The 20040-nt window shown below is 51.1% G+C and overlaps 9 protein-coding genes across 9 annotated transcripts; 2 read left to right on the forward strand and 7 right to left on the reverse strand.

The window, feature by feature from the left end:
- Positions 1-797: 797 nt before the first annotated feature.
- Positions 798-1982, forward strand: N7496_001542 (uncharacterized protein; the record flags this gene model as incomplete). Its single annotated transcript, XM_056694473.1, has 3 exons — positions 798-1109; positions 1199-1375; positions 1455-1982. 3 exons carry the CDS (start codon positions 798-800, stop codon positions 1980-1982), a joined length of 1017 nt encoding a protein of 338 aa, XP_056561202.1.
- A 701-nt stretch (positions 1983-2683) lies between these two features.
- Positions 2684-4332, reverse strand: dbp8 (ATP-dependent RNA helicase DBP8; the record flags this gene model as incomplete). The annotated part of the gene is made up of 2 exons (XM_056694474.1): positions 2684-3743; positions 3824-4332. The coding sequence occupies 2 exons, from the start codon at positions 4330-4332 to the stop codon at positions 2684-2686; spliced, it is 1569 nt and encodes a 522-aa protein (XP_056561203.1).
- Positions 4333-4646: 314 nt separating this feature from the next.
- Positions 4647-6925, reverse strand: N7496_001544 (anion exchange family protein; the record flags this gene model as incomplete). The annotated part of the gene is made up of 5 exons (XM_056694475.1): positions 4647-5527; positions 5582-6078; positions 6130-6217; positions 6270-6418; positions 6531-6925. 5 exons carry the CDS (start codon positions 6923-6925, stop codon positions 4647-4649), a joined length of 2010 nt encoding a protein of 669 aa, XP_056561204.1.
- A 522-nt stretch (positions 6926-7447) lies between these two features.
- bbp (putative zinc knuckle transcription factor/splicing factor MSL5/ZFM1) lies at positions 7448-9673 on the reverse strand (the record flags this gene model as incomplete). Its single annotated transcript, XM_056694476.1, is given in 8 exon segments — positions 7448-7471; positions 7488-8051; positions 8108-8325; positions 8382-8490; positions 8548-8756; positions 8978-9195; positions 9249-9465; positions 9526-9673. 8 exon segments carry the CDS (start codon positions 9671-9673, stop codon positions 7448-7450), a joined length of 1707 nt encoding a protein of 568 aa, XP_056561205.1.
- A 286-nt stretch (positions 9674-9959) lies between these two features.
- N7496_001546 (glutathione S-transferase family protein) lies at positions 9960-10843 on the reverse strand (the record flags this gene model as incomplete). The annotated part of the gene is made up of 3 exons (XM_056694477.1): positions 9960-10584; positions 10658-10711; positions 10764-10843. 3 exons carry the CDS (start codon positions 10841-10843, stop codon positions 9960-9962), a joined length of 759 nt encoding a protein of 252 aa, XP_056561206.1.
- A 654-nt stretch (positions 10844-11497) lies between these two features.
- Positions 11498-12294, reverse strand: N7496_001547 (putative oxidoreductase, short-chain dehydrogenase/reductase family; the record flags this gene model as incomplete). The annotated part of the gene is made up of 2 exons (XM_056694478.1): positions 11498-11872; positions 11932-12294. 2 exons carry the CDS (start codon positions 12292-12294, stop codon positions 11498-11500), a joined length of 738 nt encoding a protein of 245 aa, XP_056561207.1.
- A 1637-nt stretch (positions 12295-13931) lies between these two features.
- On the reverse strand, positions 13932-16107 carry N7496_001548 (uncharacterized protein; the record flags this gene model as incomplete). Its single annotated transcript, XM_056694479.1, has 2 exons — positions 13932-15281; positions 15340-16107. The coding sequence occupies 2 exons, from the start codon at positions 16105-16107 to the stop codon at positions 13932-13934; spliced, it is 2118 nt and encodes a 705-aa protein (XP_056561208.1).
- Positions 16108-17590: 1483 nt separating this feature from the next.
- On the forward strand, positions 17591-18689 carry N7496_001549 (phosphoglycerate mutase family protein; the record flags this gene model as incomplete). The annotated part of the gene is made up of 4 exons (XM_056694480.1): positions 17591-17698; positions 17766-17975; positions 18027-18269; positions 18360-18689. The coding sequence occupies 4 exons, from the start codon at positions 17591-17593 to the stop codon at positions 18687-18689; spliced, it is 891 nt and encodes a 296-aa protein (XP_056561209.1).
- A 241-nt stretch (positions 18690-18930) lies between these two features.
- N7496_001550 (mitochondrial 54S ribosomal protein uL22m) lies at positions 18931-20021 on the reverse strand (the record flags this gene model as incomplete). The annotated part of the gene is made up of 2 exons (XM_056694481.1): positions 18931-19913; positions 19973-20021. 2 exons carry the CDS (start codon positions 20019-20021, stop codon positions 18931-18933), a joined length of 1032 nt encoding a protein of 343 aa, XP_056561210.1.
- Between the last annotated feature and the right edge of the window lie 19 nt (positions 20022-20040).

The raw sequence follows: 20040 nt of genomic DNA on the forward strand, positions 1-20040 counted from the left end.
AACCTACAGCTATTATGGTAGTCCCCGTACTAGATTAACCAGGCTCAAGTTGAGTAGCGCGCCCACTAAGCGCGTCTCGGCGCGACTTGATGGAGGCACATGACCATCAACGTGACGGGATCAAGAAAGTTCAAATGCATTTTAAAAGGAGTCCTAAATTCCATTCAAATCTTAATTTACAAATACACAGCGACGTGCTGAATCATAACAATCATAACAATCACAATTCATAAGGGTTTGTGAAGCTATGGACATTTCGACGTGTTGCCGATAGTCATACCTAATCCTGCAAGATTAAGTACTTTGTAGACGTACTTGGTAGATTCCATGAGCATGATCTATTAGTCTACTCAAGTTTCTCGATTATCCACAGATAAAAGTGCCTCTCAGAGATTATAATAAAGAATGAATGTTTGATTTTCGTACAATCCGAGGAAGCTAAAGGCGCTAGGGTCGAGGCAACCCGTGGACGCGTGCTCAACACGACCAGTGGAGCCCGTGTCCGTGCTTCTATACAGAGCTAGTAAGGTACCGGGGGTTCGGACTATACGCGATTGACGCGACCGTTTTGTGTTGAGAATCTCTTTCTCTTCCTCTCCCCTTTCCTCATTCCCCTTTATCACTCTGATCAATTCCTTTGTCAACTTCCCTTGGTGGTTTGCTTCATTCGCGTGGACCCTCCCCCATCCTCTTTGCCCGCCTCTTCCCCGCGCGGCGTATCTTTTTTTCTCAAGACCCTACAACACACATCCCTCCACGTCCACCGTTGGTCCTAGACGACCTTCCACCTCGAGAGAATGCAGTCAGTCTCAGTCCAATTCAGCCCCGTTAAGGATGGCCGCCGTATTCTCGGCGAGAAGGACTCCAACGCGTGTCTGTCCCCCGCCCACCACGGCAAACAATCCCTCTCGGTTACCAGCACACCCGTCAAACGGACCCTATTCACGACTATCTCGCCCAAGAAACTCCTCCCTTCTCCCATTTTTGCAGGCCAAAAGCGAACGATAGACCAAGTGGAAGAGGTTGATGTAAACGACGCACCCGTGCAAGCCCCGCGCGAGCTTCGCGTGGAGAGCCCACCATGCACCGTGGAACATGAGAGCCAACAGGTAAGCTATGGTCTTGAAGCTATATGGAGAAATCTACAATCAGAATATCAGATCAACAATTTGGCTAACACAAAATGTCATTGCTATAGCTGAGCCCAGAATCGGACGCGATGGAAATCCCCCTCCCAGCTCCATCATCACAACCCACACGCGACCAACCCCAAGAAATGGATACCACCAGATCCCGCAGCGCGTCACGAGCCTCAGACTCAGATACAAGATCAATCCCCGACGATCCTGACGCGCGAAAGGTATTCATCCAAGAAGTAAGCAATAGCCATCCCATCCATCACCTTCAACATGCCTACCGAACACGTTCCTAACTATAAACCTTCCACCCTCCAGAAAGCAGCTCTCCTCCGAAACAAACTCCAAACCGCCATGCGCAACGTCCCAGACCACCAAATTGACCGACGCGTCTCGGAACTGGAAGCACACAGTCGCAAAGTGCCCCGACTCTCCTTCTCCGCCCTCTCTTCTTCCCCGGTCACCTCATTCCGCCACACCTTCACGCCTTCTCAGCTCAAGACGCCGCGAATTGGCTCGACGGAAAACATGAGCTCTACCCCTTACCAACAAACACCCGACCTCCCCCGACAACCCTCTTCAATCATTCAGAGCACGAATTATGCGAAGCGTTGTCAACGGACTCCACCCCGCACCCTGGGATCGCCGATGCAACTAAGTAGTCCGCCCGCTACGGTGGTCCGCTATAGTCGGAGTCGGGATATCACGGATGGGGTAGACGTTGAGGAAGCACATGTATCGCACGATGCTCTCTCGCCCTCGCAGAGAGGTGACGCGGTAGATGGGTTGCTCAAGCTTATGAGCACGTCGGATAGGCATGATAACACCGAGGTATGGAGTGGGTAATCGCGTGGCAGTCGATGCCCACTTCAGAGGCTTCTTGGCCTAGACATGATGAAGTATACCCTGACGAATACTTGCTTGTTGACTACCTTGGATATGCGAGGATGGGCTCTCTAATACTGCAATCATGTGGCGTCTTGTTAGACTATTGTTTATTTTGTTACTTTGCAATCAATGATACCATTCGTGTCTTCTGGAAGCTGCGTTTCTAGCGGTCTACACTCACGGAAGCATTTGATTAAAGGTCAATGCCTTCAGTAGAACTGTATGCCCGACGAGGCAGCGTGACATGGTATTGTGTCACCGAGGAGTGTGACCGATCACCAGATCTGGACGACGCGAGGGGTGGGTAGGGCAATGCTGAATGACGCAAATAGAAACGTATGCCATCGTGCTATCTGCAAGTCATTCATTTGGGTCTTGATGCATCGGGAGATTCATCAGTGTGATTGTATTCATTACGGGGATCATACCCTTCTCACAGCATTCGATGTTGGGCATTCTGAGAAACTACCAACTCGGATTTCGTCTACCCATATTTGATCTGGTCGAGCAAGGACATTCATCTCTACTTGCTTTTCCATGATCAGCGCAATGCCTATCTGCACGGACGACGCATTTCAATAAAGACTCGCTAAAGACATCTCATCGGCCATGAATATGGTATCAAACAGATAGGTATATACAGACTAGTACTCCATCATTCACCGGACCTTCTTCAACTTATTCCGCTTGCGACCCAGCACATCACGGCCTTCTTCAATTTCTCCAGCAGCCTCGCGCTTCGCAGCGCCAACATCCTTAAGAATGGTGGTTCTCGTCACACGACTCTCAATATTAACACCTTCCTCAGCCCACTCTACCATCTCCCGTCCAACACGCTTCTCAATGGCGAGGACGAGCTCAACATCTCGCTGGCCGACCAAGGTGACGGCTTCACCATTCCGGCCGGCACGGGCAGTACGACCAACACGGTGCACGTAGTCATCCGGGTTCCGCGGCACGTCGAAATTAACAACCAGGCTAACGATGGGAATATCGAGACCACGAGATGCAACATCAGTGGCAACGAGGACCCGGGCAGCTGCGGCTCGGAATCGGGCAAGATTCGACGTTCGCTCGGATTGTGGGAGCAGACTGTGTAGGGAAGTAGCGCGGTGACCGAGTCGACGCAACATACGCTCAAGTAGATCGGCAGTCTTGGTATGGTTGCAGAAAATAATAACGGGCCTGGAGATGTTTTCTTCGGTCGCAAGCAAAGCGTGCAAGAACGCTTCGCGATGCGTCATGGGCACCTTGAGATATGTCTGCTTGAGAGTTGGCGGGATGCTACCCTGGTTTTCGGTCGAGATCTCGGTCACGAAGATTGGCGGCTTGTCACCGGTGCGCGGCAACGACTTTAGTGCCCGCACCTCGGCCGTCAGAGTCGCAGTGAACAAGAGGGTTTGGCGTTCGGAGGAGGGAGGAACTGCTGAAAGGCAGGTTTCGACATCTGGCAGCATACTGCCGTGTCCGCTTGCGAGAAGTCGGTCGGCTTCATCGAGAACGACCATCTTCACACGGCGAAGACCGGCAATCGTATCCTGACCGGACGTCTTGACGTGATCGGCTAAGCGACCCGGGGTCGCAATGACGACGTGTGGTCGTGATGCGAGCTCGATTGCCTGCTGGCGCATATCTGTGCCTCCGGTAATGAGGATGGGCTTCATACTCTGCGGCGCGGAGATAGCCTTGAACTGCTCAAAGATTTGAAGGGCCAACTCTCTATCAGTTTCAAAAACGATACATTAGTATATGATGGCTTATTACTTTAAATCCCATCCATTTGCACATATTGAACATACCTCGTCGGGGTCAAAACCAAAGCAAAGACACCAAATGGATCCTGCGCCCACTTCTGAATGATAGGAACGGCAAAGGCCATGGTCTTTCCTGAACCAGTTCGACTTCCACCAATACAGTCTCGCCCCTTCAGAATCTCAGGAATACAAGCCTTCTGAATAGCGGTAGGTCGTCGAATAGCCATCGTCGTCAAAGAACCCACAAGCCATGGTGACACGTTCAAAGCGCCGAATGTCGATTCCTCCGCGCGAAGTCCAATTTCAAGCGCATCACGGATTGTGACAGGGTTCTCCTCCTCCGTGGGCTCGGGTTTCTTTGCATTCTCGTCCTTCTTCTTGATTCGGGAGACAGTGGGGAGCGGTGCTGGCGCAACGTACTCATCGTCGTCGTCCTCGGACTCGGAGAGGCGGCGGCGCTTAGGGGCGCGGTCTTCGGTGTCGGGTCGATTTATGTCAGAGGTCTCGGAGAGATAACTGTCGTCCGATTGGGGGTCATCTTTTGAGGGCGCCATTGTTGCTTGCGCTTCTATTCTTTGTTTCTGAGAAATAATTTTGTGGCAGAAAAAGTTATCTCTATCTGGCGGTGAGATTAACCTTTGCCTGGTGGGTAAGGCTCCAAACAACATACATAAGTACAAAACTGGATCACGTGAGGAAATCAACTATTGGTGGACACTGCTTTGATTTTGGTTATACTTTATGTACTAACAATCTCCAAATGATGTATGTTGACTTGGCTTTTGAAGTCAATTGATGAAAATTTCCAAATATGGACCCGGCATGTCGGCCTATATAGTGATGGCCAAGAACTTTTTCTGCAGTCACATTAGTCAACGCGACTGTGACTGCTGCGTCGATGAAGGGTCGATTGAAGTTCGTATGCCTCTCCTCTCTCTAGATCATCCTCCTCAAACGCAGAATCCGAGGACGAAGATGGTCGGCCTCTGAGAACTCCATTACCACCGCTTGAGGGAATTTCTACCCCCGTAGCCGCCAAATCTGCAGACTCTTCTTCCAACCCATGAGTACCGCCAACACTTTCCATAGTGAAAGGGCTGGCAGTAGGGGCATCCAGAACGTTCAGTTCTTCTCGAGTGAACCACATCGGGAACAGGAAAGATCGAACTGGGATAAGCAGGAGAATGATCACGGGGAAACCGATAGCAGCGATGGTCTGGGTGATAGCGAATGTGGCACCGAAGCCAATTAGCTCGACAATGACAAACGCCCAGATAGCTCCGCGACGGTCAAGCCTCTTCAAGGGGTTGGATCCTGGCGTAAAGTCTTTGTCTTGGGCGAGGAAGATCAATTTCTGGGTAATGCCATTACCTTGGAGAGCTTGGACTCCCATGATGAAGAAGAGACCAGCCATGACGCCCTGTGGAATCAAGTGGAGAACGATGAGGAGGGGACCGGTCATCGTGCCCAGAGTCAAGAGACCCTGAGCAAGATTGCTGACTCGCTGCTCTACCACGTGGTCGGTAACTCGGATGGCCTTTCCCTTGTTTGTGTCATCTTCATCGGCTACTTGGCGGGTGACGCAGAGAGCAGCAGTGTGGAAAGGCGCCTGGGGAATGAGTCCATTGGGGAAGGGAATGCCAAGAATTCCGGCAACAAAGGTAGTAAGACCGAGAAGCCAAATGTCCCAGTGGAAGCCAGCGGGCTTTTTAAGAGGGAACTCCGTGCCTTGGGCGATGAGAGACGAGACTAGAGAACGGTTAACAGCCGAACAAGTAAGCTTATCGCACCTTCGGAACTTACCATTGTGATCAAAGTAGAACAGGATTGTCAGAAGAATGGCGAATGGAATGGCCAAGAAGATATCGCCAACATCAATATCCCAGAAATGCACCAGCCAGGGTCGGTCGAGCGTTGGGAAGAAAGCCTTGCTCGTCGGCAAGGTAGAAACATCCACGTCCCGCATGTGTCCAATGTGCACGAAGCCAGTGAAGAAAATAATTGTCAACGGGGTACCATAGTCCTCCAAGAATTTCCGAACAAATCGCGTGAAGAGGTTGCTATTGCCCAACTCTCCACAGATCCAAGCTACCATGAGGACGAGAAGCGCCACCATGATAGCCAGATATGCCGAAGTCTCCCCAACGGCACCCCATTGGCGAGTTAGAACCTGGATACCCTTTTGAAGGTAGATGAATGCAACGTAGAACCCAAAAATATCACACGAAAATCGGGTGACATAGGTGAGTCCGTTGCAAGCGTTTGTAATGGCAAGAGCCCAGTGCATAATCAATGACCAGCTGCAAAACACGTCAGAGACTGTTCTAGTGGGGTTTGATGATTCCACTTACATTCCGATCCAACACATAAAGGCCAGGTAAGGCGTACCCCTCGGAGTGATGATATCGTAAACAGTATAGTTGAACACGGTAATCGGACCTAATCCATGCTCAGCTTCGACCTTTTATTTGCTGCAGACCGAAGAACTCACCAGTAACGCCAACAATGACCAATGGTTGAGCAGCAAAGACAGAAAACACGACGGCGCCGAGGACAGACGCAAGCAAGACTTCATTAACGCCGAAGCTCTGGTTTGTCTTTTCAAACATATCCAACGAGAAAGCCAGGGCGGGAAGGATACTGTAGCCATTGTAAGCTTATTGGTTGAATATATCGAGTGCTATCGTCATTTTGATAGGGGTATCAAAGACTATGCGTCTGGAAAAAGCAAATACTAGTATTGAAAACATACTTAGCAAAGTACATGTACACCGTAGCGGGCACAATACGATAGTCCCACGCATCAGTCCAATCACTCCAATAATACGGCGCTCTACGCTTGACATCATTCATCATGCCACGGAAGAAACGAATCCGCCACCATTTGGACTGGGATGACTGCGTAGATGCTGAAAGCGAAGCACGGCGAAGCTGCTCCTGTTCAAGCTGCTGCTGCTGCGACGAAGCATTGCGTGCATTGGCAGACGAGACTGAGTGCCGTGACGAAAGAGCATGTCCAGAGTTTCCAGAGCGGATGGATGATCGTCGCCGGGACTGCCAAGAAGGTCTTCGCTGCTCGGTAGAGGACGCAGAAGCATGCATCTTCGCGCCCAGAGGTAAGGAGAACTCCTCGTGTGGAGTCTGCATTTGCCGAATGAACCCAGATAAGGTGTGTTAAAGTGATACACCCGAAATTGGACTCAGACGGTCCTCTTTGGATTCGATCTGTGTGGAAAAAGGGCGCATAAGTACACTGTAAATTTGCGGGGATGAAGAAGTTGGGAAGAAAGCAGAGATCAGGCTATAAATGTTGATGCCTGAGGCGTCACATATGTCAAGTGGGGCCGCCACAAACAGCCACAGACAGTTTTATGTGAAGTTGGTTCTTACAGTATATGATCTCTACACTGTCGTTTTTACACATTCTATGCTGAAGGAGTACTATGTTCGACAGCCGGCTGTGCTACGTAGTTTAAAAAATTGCAAGTTTTGAAATATCATCAAATTAATCCGCTACGGATGTGTTGCAGCTTTTGCATTATCAACCTAAAGCCAAGAGATTCCACTTATTTTGGAAACTTCATGCGGAGTGAAAAGAAAGAAACGACGAATAAACCATTTTCCACCCGGTATCTTCGAAAGCAAAAAAGCAAACGATTCCGCCGACTCTTAGTTTTCCATTGATCGACGGGACTAGAAGGTTTCTCACGCAGGGGGAGGCGGGGGTGGGGGCTGGTCGCTGGGAGGGGGGGGGAGGAGGCCCATCACCAGGAGGCGGGGGAGGTGGAGGACTGCCAGCGCCGCCATAACCACCCATAGAAGGCATGCCCGGAGGTGGTGGCGGGGCTGCCATACCGGGTGCTGCCATACCAGGAGGATAGGCATAGCCTGCGTAGGCTCCATATCCATATCCGGGAGCAGCAGGAGCAGCAGGGGGAGCGCCGCCGGGAGGAGCTTGCTGTTGCCAGGGAGCAGCACCGGATGCGGTGCCGGGAGCGGAATATCCACCCTGAGATCCGTAGCCGTAGTCGTTGCCACCACGGTTTTGGGTAGCCCAAGGAGCGGGACCACCTTGATCGCGAGAACCGTAGTCGTCGCGAGGACGCTGCTCACGTCGCTGCTGCCAGGGAGCCACATCGCTTGCAGGCGGGCCACGCTGCCATGGCTTGGAATCACGATCATCTGGCTGGTAGCCGCCTTGATCGGGACCGGCTTCAATGCGGCGAGGCGGGTACTCGCCAGGAGCGCCGCCGGAGAGTTCGTTCATGAGTTGCTATTTGGAACGTTAGTTAATGATTCGACTATACTCTAGCGAGAGTGAAAACCTACCTCCATCTCACGGTCAACAGCATCACCAGTGCCAATAGCACGAGGGTTGCGAGGACCACCACCACCATAGCCGCCACCGTTGCGCCAGTCGCTGCCTCTCTGGCGATCGGGACAATCACGAGCCATGTGACCAGCATTGCCACAAACACGACAGATGATGTTGGCGGTGAAGTTGCGCTGCTCGGGACAGTCATACTTGCGATGTCCGATTTGACCACCTATTAGAAGGTTAGAAATCATGAAAAACAGGCAAGATGGTATAGGGAATACTCACAGTTCTGGCAAGCCTGGTTCTCGTCGTCACGGAGAGTACCGTTGAGGGCAGCCAGCTCACGAAGCTGGTTGCGCTTGAGTTCGTTCTGGCCCTCAGGGATGGATGCAGCCTAGGAGACAATTAGTATATGTAGAAAAAATAAGAAGAAAGGAGTGTAATAACTTACCGTCTCAATGACGTTGTGAACAAGCTTCTTGGCCTTGTTCACCTTTTCCTCGGTGTCAGCCATAATCAGACAGTGGAGATCTTCTTCCTGGTTGCTAGCGTGAGCGGCATCAGATCGGCCCTTGCCCTCCTTGACGGAGCCCTTGCCTCGAATGGCAATCTTGGCTCCAGACTCGGTTTCCATCTTCTTGAGGGTATTTCCACGAGGTCCTATGAGTAAGCCAACTTTGAAAAAGATAGCAAAGAGCTAAGTGTTAGTAATCCTGTGTTTGTGAAGTGTGTTCAAGTAATGTGCAACATCAAGCACTGAGGGTTAGCAAGAAACGGGCCGACGAGGTCCAGGGGAATTATCTCGTCAGCTCGAGTCGAGCAAAAAGTCATGGCAGACATCAGAGGGGAACGGTTAGGAGTTAGAGGGTTAGTTATCATACTGAAGTTAATCTCTGGATAGTCATTCACTGGGACGTAGACCTTCTCTTGGGTCTTGGTCGGACGTCTGTAGTCAGAGGGCGGGTGGTAGTTAGGGATGGTCTTCATGGCCTTTTCGACCAGCTTATGACGCTCATCCTCGAGTCGCTTGCGATAGCGGTACTCGCGAGTGTTCACACGTCTACCGAAGTTGTCATACTGCGGCGGTGGCGAGGGAGACCTGTCCGAATGTTAGAAGGATTCAGTGAACAACAAAACTGGGGTTATACATACCGATCACCATCAGCAGGGACGACATCGTTAATCCGCAGCTTCTGGCTGATCTCCTCGATGCGCAGATGCAGAGTGTACGCCTCGAGCTGTTCGCTAGTGAAGTTCGCCATGATCATGGTGGGCAAGCCCATCAAACCGGCCGCCTTGTTTTCTTGCTGGTCGCCCCAGCGGTTGCGCTTCTTGCGGCGCTTGACACCATCGGCTGCGGGCTCGGGTGCTTTTAAAGAAATTCGATTAGCATCAGTGCAACAAGTTGTTTCAAAGAAAGGCAACTTACCTCGAACTGGACTGCGACCACGCTTCGGTCCATCAGGCATAGACGAAGGAGAAGCGGTGCGACTCTCATCTTCCTCCTCGCCCCCGAAGCGGCGGCGCCCCAGGGGGATGTTGTTGGAGCCTGTGATTCCTTGATTGCGCCAGGCCATAGCTTCTGCTTGAAGTCAAAGGATGGCAGGTTAGTTGATACAAGAGATCTGGAGATGAAAGAAAGCTAAGGAGGCCCGTGAAAAGTGCCAATTTATACACGTGATTTACCAAAGGCGGTGATTACTTTGGCCACCGCCCTGAGCCCTAGAGCTTCCAAGGTTGGATTCGACCCAAACAACCATGACAGCTACCAAGCCAAACATTGGAAAGCTTCATTATTTGTCAGGTTCAGACCACATTGATGGCTATATACATAATACGAGGCATTACTCTCTTAATCTCGACTTAGATCTTGTTCTTTGCATCATCCTTCATGCCAGCCTGGACCCACTCCCGAGTCTGCGCAGCGCTCTTCTCCACAGCTTCCTTGTCCTTCAGCAGCTCCTTAATAGTATGCGGGTTTGGAACATGACGGCCCTTCTCAAGGCCCGGCCGTGAGGCCATAAGCTCCTCCCACGCCTTCACATGCGGGAACTCATCGATATTAATACCAGCCCACCCGGCGGCGGCGACCCAGCCCCAGTGCGAGATATCGGCGATGGTAACGTGGTCGCCCACCAGATATCCGGACTTTGACTTTGCGAGATGCTTGTCGAGAACGCCGTACAGGCGACGAGACTCATTGACGTAGCGATTCACGCCGTACTCGATGCGCTCGGGCGCGTATCGCACGAAATGATTAGCTTGTCCCTGCATGGGACCTAGGCCTGCATTTTGGAAGAAGAGCCAGTTGTTGGTCTCGTAGTATTCGCGGGTACCCTTGGGATAGGAGATTTTGTACTCCGTGTCATACTGCTCGGCCAAGTATTGCAAGATGCTACCAGACTCGAACAGACGGATCGTCTGGCCGTCACTGAAGGTATCGGTCAATGCGGGGATGCGACCGTTGGGGTTGATCTCGAGGAACCAGCTGAGCAATAGGTTAGTCTGGGGTCATTTAGGTTGTTTTAGCATGCAGACATTATTGCAGATTCAGCACGTACTCTTCCTTTTGCGTATTCTTGGAGATGTCGATCTTCTCAACCTTGTAGGGCAGCCTGCCATCTTGTTAGTTCACATGGCCCTAACATAATTGGGCAGATTGCCTACCCTAGCTCTTCCAGAGCGATTGAGATCTTGATCCCATTGGGAGTCTGGGTAGTATAGAGTGTGATATTGGGTTGGCTCATTTTGGGCGATGTGATTGATTTAGATGGTATGAAGAAAGTCCAGAATCAAATCGTTTTAGAGGGCTCAAGTGGGGTTTTTGAATGACGAGGCTCGAGTTCATTTTGATTTCCCCCACTTCGATTTATAATCCCCGAAGCTTCCACCATCTTTTTGCATTATTCATCCGACATATGTCTCCGGGCTTGTCATAGGTCATGATTGTACCAAACAAAAGGTGTAATCAACGGCGCGTGTTCGTGATTACTATGTTAGTCGACGCCACTCATCCAGGAACACGAGGCAATTCGCAGGCAATTCTGTAATGCTCCGAGAAATCAGATTGCGGCTTCACAGGCTACATTCAAGTAGAATGATTCCAAATGATTGCTTTCACTCTTTTGAATTGTGCTGTACTAAATCAAATGCTAGACAATAATAGCCAGCCGTGACGCCATTCAAGCGGTTATCAATCCAAGCTGTCATCTATCTGTTTCTTGGCATTTTAAGATCTTGTGGGGTCTCCAAGACAAGTACATACAGATAACCTTGCGGAGCTCCGTCGGAAGCCTCGTATAACAAGATCTAAAGATGAGTAACACGATGCGCCACATATTCTTCTCCGACGACTCTCATATTATTAAGTACTACTCCTATTAATTCCTATGCCTACTACATCATGCCATAGCTCCATTCACAGCCACAACCTGGCCTGAGATCCAACTGCTGTCCTTCCCCGACAAAAACGCCATAACTGCTGCAATTTCCTCGGGCTCGCCAATCCGATTGAAAGGACTAAACCCAGAGATAGCCTTGATCATTTGCTCCGGCTTTCCCTCGAGGAAGAGCTCGGTTGATGTTGGACCGGGAGCAACCGCATTCACCAAGATGCCCCTTCGCGCCAAATCCTTAGCCATGATGCGGGTCATCTGCTCGATCGCGCCTTTGGAGGAGGTGTAGAGTAGGTATGCGGGGGCAACACTTGCGAACCGAGCGGTTGAGGTGGAGACAAAGATGATTCGTCCGCCAGAGGGCATATGCCTAACGGCTTTCTGTGCAAATACTTAGCTTGGGGTGAGATTGAGAGATTGGAGGGATTTAGTGTACGTACCTGGGCCAGGAAGTATGGTCCCTTTACCATCAGATTGTAGGTTCGGTCAAAGTCCTCTTCAGTGGTATGCTCCAAGTCTCTAAGTGGAAGGATTCCGGCGTTTGGAATTAGGACATCGATCTTGCCAAATCTTGCTACTGCAGCATCGACGAGGCGATCGAGGTCGGCCATCTTTGAGGCATCGGCTTGGACAGCAAGGGCGCGGTCGGCGCCGATTTGGTCGACAAGAGTGTTGGCTGCAGCCGGGTCGCGAAGATAATTAATTACGACGTTGGCACCCTCGATAGCGACGCGAAGGGCGGCGGCTTTGCCGATTCCCTTGGAGGAGCCGGTGATGAGGACGACTTTGCCAGACAGAGACATTGTAGTGTTTGAGTGTGTGTTTTAAGATATGAAGATTGATGTGAAGATTGAATATTGAAGCTTCTGAGATGTGATTATAATTGAGTTGATTCAGACAAGATCGGTGGCTCTTCAATTCGGTTTAAATCCCCCGAAAACGAGGAGAAGCGATAGAAAGCACTGTCGCGACATGACTGATGGCGACGGAGTTAAGCAGTCAAACAGATCTCTGAAGTTATTCACGGATGGAATTATCACGGCGAACAGTAAAGCCGACCGAACATCTGGAATAATATAAAGTCCATCCGTCATCTGTTAGGAATGGTGATGGAGTAATTACGGATTAAACGACCGGTTTAAGAGCGTTGCGCACTCCGGGGCTTCAGCCGAGATGCTTGATCAAACAGCGGCCCGAATCCGGATTTAACTCCCCGGAGTCCGGTTACGCCGTGCCATTCGGAGATGGGGATATTACGCTCTTACGAGTTTTCAACCAAATCCCTAGAATTATTAGTAGTGGTGTGACTACTAAAATAACACTCATCTTGATTAGCATAACATTATAAGCATCAAGGCACAATCAGAAAAAGAACTATCCAGCAAGCCAGTTAATAATGTGTACTGTACGAGGTATACACGTTGAATCCAACTTATTATTGGTGGGTCGGGTGGGTCTCCTTACTGATACCCCAGATATTGCTACACCTCTCATCGGTAGTGGCAGTGGCAACGAGGGCTTATGAAGTATATATGGAGCTACTGACAGATGTTCGGGCTTGCATAGTTATAGGACGTGTGATCATCTCTAAGCCCTAGTTAGAGAGTGGGTCTATGGTTATAGCCGCAGGTGACGTCATATCCCGTCCAGCAGACCAAGCTCTCTGGAAAGAACATCATGCTGGGCTAAGAAGTATAAAGTAGTAGACAAACTCCAAAACATCTCAGGAGAGATACCGAGACGGTTCTGGCTGACACGGATCCATTTAGGTCAATACTACTGCGTCTCTCAATTTCACACCCTTGTCTCTCTTTTCAACCTCTAGCTTTGGCCTTAACCCTCAAGCCTTAGCTCAAGCCCATAGTCCCCTCTCTCTTCTTCAAATCCTTCGCCATCACTTTTGTGGTTTTCTTTCTGCTACATGGAGTGCCATCCACTCGCTTCCTTTTGAATTATGCTCAAGTTCAGGCGTTTCCAAGGTTGACCGTGGAGCATCATCCCGGCATAAACCCATGTACAGAGAATTAGGGAGTTGTAAAACACTGCAAATACATACACCGTCTCTCTGCCAAGAATGAATTCTTTGTGGTCTCTATCTTACGATTGAAAAGAAAAATCCAGATTTGATCATAATCATAGCTTTTTTTGTATTCTTATTTTGGGTGGATCACCCATTCCTCTAGTCGGTTGTCTGTATAAAACCGAATCCTCATCTCTGAGTAGCAGCTAGGTAGGTAGATGCATAAGCAGTAAACCACACAACTTCAATGAAACATCGCCAAATCCAAGACAGGGTCGTCTGCGCTGAAAAATCAAAACAAAAGTCATGCGAGCTCAAACAGTTCACAGTGCGGAGACGATAGCAGCAACGGGCGGCTAGGTTCAAATGCACTGATGACCTCTTGGAGTCTCTCAATCATGCAAATAAACCTCGTCTATCTTAGATGATAGACGTTTGCAACGATTGCAATGATTTCCTCGCAGACATCAGCTGGCTACCCACAAGGGATATGCACTTGCCAATTGACTGTTCGGACCAAGAAGCAAATGAGACAGATGAAAGCCCAATGCCAGCAAATGCTGACACGGTGCTTGAAAAGAGGCCACCCAGTTGGGTGGAAATCGACCGACCAGCAAGGCTGTTTGGTCCAGATTGAAGGTTCGGACAAGAGCTGCGCGGTGAATTGGAGCGGCGATCTTGGGAAGACACTTCCACTTGCGCCCGGGCGAGAGTGGAGAGTATTTCCAATGGCTTCTTGAAGCCGGCCATAGATCGCTGCGTGTTGTTGGTTGCCAGTACACCCAAGTTTCCCGATGTCCGGCCGGTTGTCGGCACAGTCGAGGGTAGGACTTGGGATGAAACTGGAGTGTTTGACGACACGGTGCTGTCTACGCGGTGAGCAGACAACGTGTGTCGGGGACGTCGGACATCCAAGTTTGGAGTGTGTGTAACGCTTGACTTTGATATAGTCGAAGTCGACGTGGTCTGTCTGGTGTTGCTGTTCTCCTGGACACCGCTGGCAACACCAGCGTCGGTTGTCGGTGAGAATCCAACAATGCGCCAGCGCAGGTTTGGCTGGGCAATAGCCTGCCGGTTGGTTGCTTTGACGGATTGAGGGACGCTCGGGGATTGGCGTGATACATTCTGGCCCACAGAGCCAGCAGCCTTGTCGGCTGTCTTGACGTACGACAGGCCAGCGGTAGCGCCGCGCAGATTCGTCTGGGTGACACCACGGCTGGTTGTCGCTTGAACGGGTTGAGAGACGCTCGTAGTTGGTCGCGAGACATTCTGTCCCGATGAAACAACATTCCTGCCCGCATCCTTGACGGGGGTCAAGAAGACGGAAGCGTTGTATTGAAGATCGTGTCCGCGGACACCGCTGAGGTTCCGCGTGACATGGAGTGCCCGATCGGATTGAACGGCAATCTTGCCAGCTTGCTTGGCTGGAGCCGAGAAAGCGGATACGCTGAATTGAGGGTTGTGTCCAGGGACACCGCTTGTGCGCTTCATCGTGGCCCTTACGGCCGGGAGCACGCCGCTCGAGTTGATCGATGGGTCGTGTCCTGAAGAGTTTTTGATGGCCCTCTTGAGCACCTCGACGGTTGGCACCGGGGCCATTGGTCGGAGTGTAGGTGAGACAGATCTGTCATGGCCTGGGACACTAGAGACACGTGAATCTGGAAGAACCGGTGACGAATGTGCCGGTTGTTGTGGCCGTTCCTTGTAAGCCACGTTCATTGGAACATCATTGACGCCCATGCGGGCAGCGGCCTTCTCCAAGCAGTTGCACTATTCCATGGTTAGCATCTTACGAGGAACTGACATGAAGACAAGACGATGAACTTACTCGCTTGTGCTGCTTCTTGTGCTTCTCACAAGCTCCATACTTGCGAGCCTTGATGTAGTTCTCCTTCTGTGCCTGAGAACGGGGCTTCTGCTTCTTAGGCAGGTTCGCAGCGGCATTCATGTTCAGGTCCAGGACCATTTCGACTCCTCCAGTGCCAGCAGCAGGGGCAGGGGCGGAAGGGGTCTTCGGGCTAGCGCTAGCGCTAGCGGATTGCGGAGAGTTACTTCCACGAACATAGTCCGACCAGGCTGGGGAGGAGAAGCTGGTGTTGGAGTCGGAAGACATGTCGAGATCGAGGGCCGTGGCCTCGCACAGCCGCTGTAGATGCAACGCAATGGCAGCTTCGCGGCGCTTCTCCTTGATGGATGCAGCACGCGGGTCGGCGGCAGCCTGCGCTTCGACAACCTGACGGAAGTCGAAAGAAGCATCGTATTGTGGGTAGTTATAGAAAGCGCTGTCATCCATCGCAACCGCATGGTCGGGGATCGTGCCCATCTCTGGGGATAGATCCGCGAAGAAGCTCTCCTGTGACGCATCATAGTTGATCATGTCTGGGAATGCGGATTGGCTGAAGTCCAGTAGGTCAGTGCCTAGCATCTCAGCATCATAGGGCAAGGCCATGTCTGGCGAGACCGAGTTGGTCGAGACCGAGGCAGAATATTCGTCGCCATAGGCGGATGGCAGATCCAAGAATTGGTCAAAGTCGACCCACTCCTCGAATTGAGTCGGGCTATCAAGATAGAAGAACTGATCGGAGGTAGACGCCATGATTTCGGATATCACTTGGCGACTTTTTTTGGTATGGGGGAGTGGGGGTTCGGATAGTAGATAAGGAGGATTAAAGGAAGAATGAGAGTATGAGAATAGGATGTAGAGAGTATCGGGGTATCGGGTATATTGGGGGGTATCAAATTGGGCAAGAGGCCAACAATCCCTTAGTGATGAGGCCGAGGGGGAGGTAGGGGGGAAAGAAAGAGAAGAACCTGAAGACTGAGGCAGAGGGGGAAAGGACCGTGTTGTATAGGGACTCAAGGCGGAGCAGTAGTCCAGAGGGTCGCAGAAGGTCGCAAAATGAAGCCCCACTCGACTCGGCGGAGCAGCGCGCAGCCCATTCCTCTTTGGGGTCCCCGACTTCCACTAAACTGCTTTGGGACCCCGACACTGCCTTCTTCCTCGTTCATTATTGGCTTTTTACTGGTTCAGCCTCCGTTGACTCATTCTGCGTTCCATCGTTCCCATCTCCGCTGCACAGTGGCTGAGATGACCACCAAGCGGGACCTCCATGAGACAGTCACGGTATTTCCAGGCCTTTGATTGGGTCAATTCTTCTTCAATGCACATGAGTTAATTGAAATTTCGACATCATTCAAGCATTGACCTCTCCCATTGGTTGACAACCTCAACAACAGGGCTACGCCTCTCCCGAGGTCTATGAAGTAATTGTTAGTTTGTTCATTCGATTGCCTGCATAACTTTTCCTGCCGAGCAAATACTTTTCTACACAGCGATTCCATCAGTGGTCATAAGTGAACCCAGATCTTACCTGCACTGGCCGATAAGCCGATTGTTTGAGGTAAGGGTGGGGGCCAATCACAGTACGAGGCCCTGCGGACTGATTTTCATCTAGGACAAGGGACGAATAGCGACGAGGATACAAAAGATGATTAACCTTAAAGGAATGCAAGTAGTCATAATAAGTGAAATTTTGAATTTGGGGTTATACCAGTCGGCATAGGTACTTGACCTCGATGTCAAACCTAGAATATATATTTCGGCGCCACATCTTAAGAACCTTTTAAGCCCAGATTCAAAATAGGAACAGAACCACGAATCTGAATAGGTCTTGAGATCCCTATCTAGATCCTCTAACCTGGAGCTAAGCTTTTCTTAGTATATATTCCAGTATACCTACCTCCAGGAGGGGCAAGGCTCCTCCAAGTGGAAGCAGGCGGTAAACATAGTGCTGTAAGACCCTGGAAGTAAATGGGACTCGTTGGCATTATTCCACCAAGATCACCAGTTCCAAATTTCAGTAGGGTTTCGAGGTAATGCCCGGATGTTGGAGTCACAAGTAGGGCCATCCTTATTGAAGGACTGTTAGGATATCATCCAGCCTGAAGCTCGTCCTACGGGACCCCACTGCCCGCCCCACCTTGCAAGTCAGACGCTGAAGCCTCCAAGTCGATTCTTCCCCTGTGCTGCTAAGGTGGAAAAGCCTCGTCTTAGGAAAACAGGAATACGGACCTGCAGCATGACTCTCACGAAACTCACGACAGAGCCAGACTCATTCAAGTTTAGCACAGTCCCAGGCTATTTCCTCCAAGATGAGCCAACCACTGACCCAGACACCTTTGACTATGTAAGCCCCTAAGACTTCGGTTCAAATGGATCATATCTCAAGACACCAAGCACTAATAAGACATCAGTCAGCCCAAAATTTTGGCTTGATTCCGAAAGAATATGACAGCGGGATTGCGAATTCCCATGAAACCCAATGGCAACGCTTTAGCCGGCACATTACACATCTCAACGAGACCGCTAGTCCGCAAACCAAGTATAAAGTACTTTTCCTGGGACGACACGGTGAAGGTGTACACAATGTCGCTGAGCGGAGATACGGGACTAAAGCATGGGATGTAAGTTCAACCTATACGCTTTACCAGATGTAGAGCTGACGTTTCTTTCAGGAGTACTGGTCCCTTCTGGACGGGGATGAATACGGCACTTGGCTAGATGCCCACCTCACAGAGGTAGGCATCGCCCAAGCTCAAACTGCTCACGATACGTGGGCTCGGCAGTTGGAGACTGGTATCCCGGCACCACAGTCTTACTATGTCAGTCCGCTGCATCGGTGCTGTCAGACGGCGCAGGTTACGTTTGAAGGGCTCGACATGCCCTTGGTGAATCCTTTTCAACCGCTTGTAAAGGAGGTACGAAGAACCTACTGCACTCTAGGCTCGATGAGCTAGAATTTTTCGATGGTCACAATTTAGTATACGTATTAACCTCGATCTATACAGTTACTCCGTGAAACCATGGGCGAGCACACTTGCGACCGCCGTTCGACCAAGTCGGCTATCGCCGCTGATTTTCCACGGTACCGGTTCGAGCCGCGCTTCACAGAGGAAGATGAGCTTTGGGATCCGAAGGTTCGCGAGGCGGATGGACACCGTGACCGGCGATTGCTGGACTTGTTGAATGATATTTTCGCTACGGATGAGAATGTCTTTCTTTCTTTGACGGCGCATTCGGGGGCTATTACTAGTATCTTGAGTGTTATTGGTCACCGCAAGTTCTCGCTGGCGACTGGGGCGGTTATTCCAGTTGTTGTGAAGGCAGAGAAGAGATAGTATCTATTCCCGAGATCTTGGATGTATGAGGGGTAATATCCTTGAGATGTGTGTTTAAATCTTGTATATATTGTACATGGGCAGGATCGCCCTACTTTCTACTACAATGCAAATTCTCCCTGCTCCAACCCGGCCGGTAGTAGCACAGAAACAAAGGAGACTGGGTGATGTCCAAAAGAGGAAATAATACAGCGCAACGCCAAAAAAAGGGAAATCAACTCGGTAGAAAACCTGCGCGATTTTACCAGCTGTAGTACTGGTTCTGTGCGGAGACCTTGCGGTCTGGCAGTTGGGTCCAGAGCTGGGCCTTGCGCTTGCGCAGGGCGTCAGCCTCACGCTGCTGCCATTCGCGGATGCGAGTCTTCTCCTCCTTCAACACGACCGAGATACCAGTCGCTGGGGGGCGGAGACGGTTGATCTGACCACGGGCACGGTGGTCCATGCCGAAGCCGTAAGGGCCACGGTTCACCCACGCCTGCTGAATATAGATCGATGTCGGGTCGTTGATCTTCTTGCGCTCACCAGACTTCAGAGTGACGGTGACGGGTTCGGCAGAGGTACCGGCAGGAGCTCCCAGGCCCATGCCGGCACGGACCATGGCGACGTTCTTTGCGTGCTCTAGATGTCCCAGCACGTCCTTGGCAGCCTTCTTCTTGCTGAAGCGCATCTGCAAGATCGCCTCGTCGAGAGGCTTACCCGCAATCTGCCGGGCAAGGGGGCCGAGTTTCTTGACGGAGGTCTTGAACCAGTGTGACTTGGACATGGACTCGCGCTCGGTACGCTTGATCTGGACCTCCTTCGAAACGCGGCCGCGCTTGCGGATCTCGCGGATCACCACCCTCTTCTCCCACCGCAGCTGGGCCTTGGGGTTTGGGTTCAAGGCCATCTGCATGCGATCCTTGTTGCGCTTCTCCAGAGGCACATCCTCCTCCCCTTGTTGTTGTTGGTCTTGGATTTGCTTCTTCTGCTTGCTGGGCTTGGGACCGGATGCGTGGCCTACGTCGTCGGCGAAAATGGAGCTAGCACCGAGTCCACCTTCTTCGCGCTTCGGAGCGACCGGGGTAAAGGCAGCCTTGGGTTTGGATTCACCGAGGACCCAATCCTTCATGGAGGAGAGGAATCCGGACTTTTTCTTGTTCGGGGTGGCATTGTCGTTCTGTGCCTGGCAGGTGACGGTCGAGGTGAAGGTCCGTCGGGGAACGCATGAGATTTGGGCCCGGGCCGCTGATCACAGAGTTAGCAAAAGGAATTGAGTGAATCAAGAAGACTCAGAGGGTACTCACCGGTCCGGACCAGCTGTCCATATGGAGAGACAGCACCCATTGCAGCCATGGCGATGTGATGTTGATCT

The sequence above is a fragment of the Penicillium cataractarum genome, assembly GCF_028827025.1.
Source record: "Penicillium cataractarum strain IBT 29864 chromosome Unknown utg000001l, whole genome shotgun sequence".
NCBI lineage: Eukaryota > Fungi > Ascomycota > Eurotiomycetes > Eurotiales > Aspergillaceae > Penicillium > Penicillium cataractarum.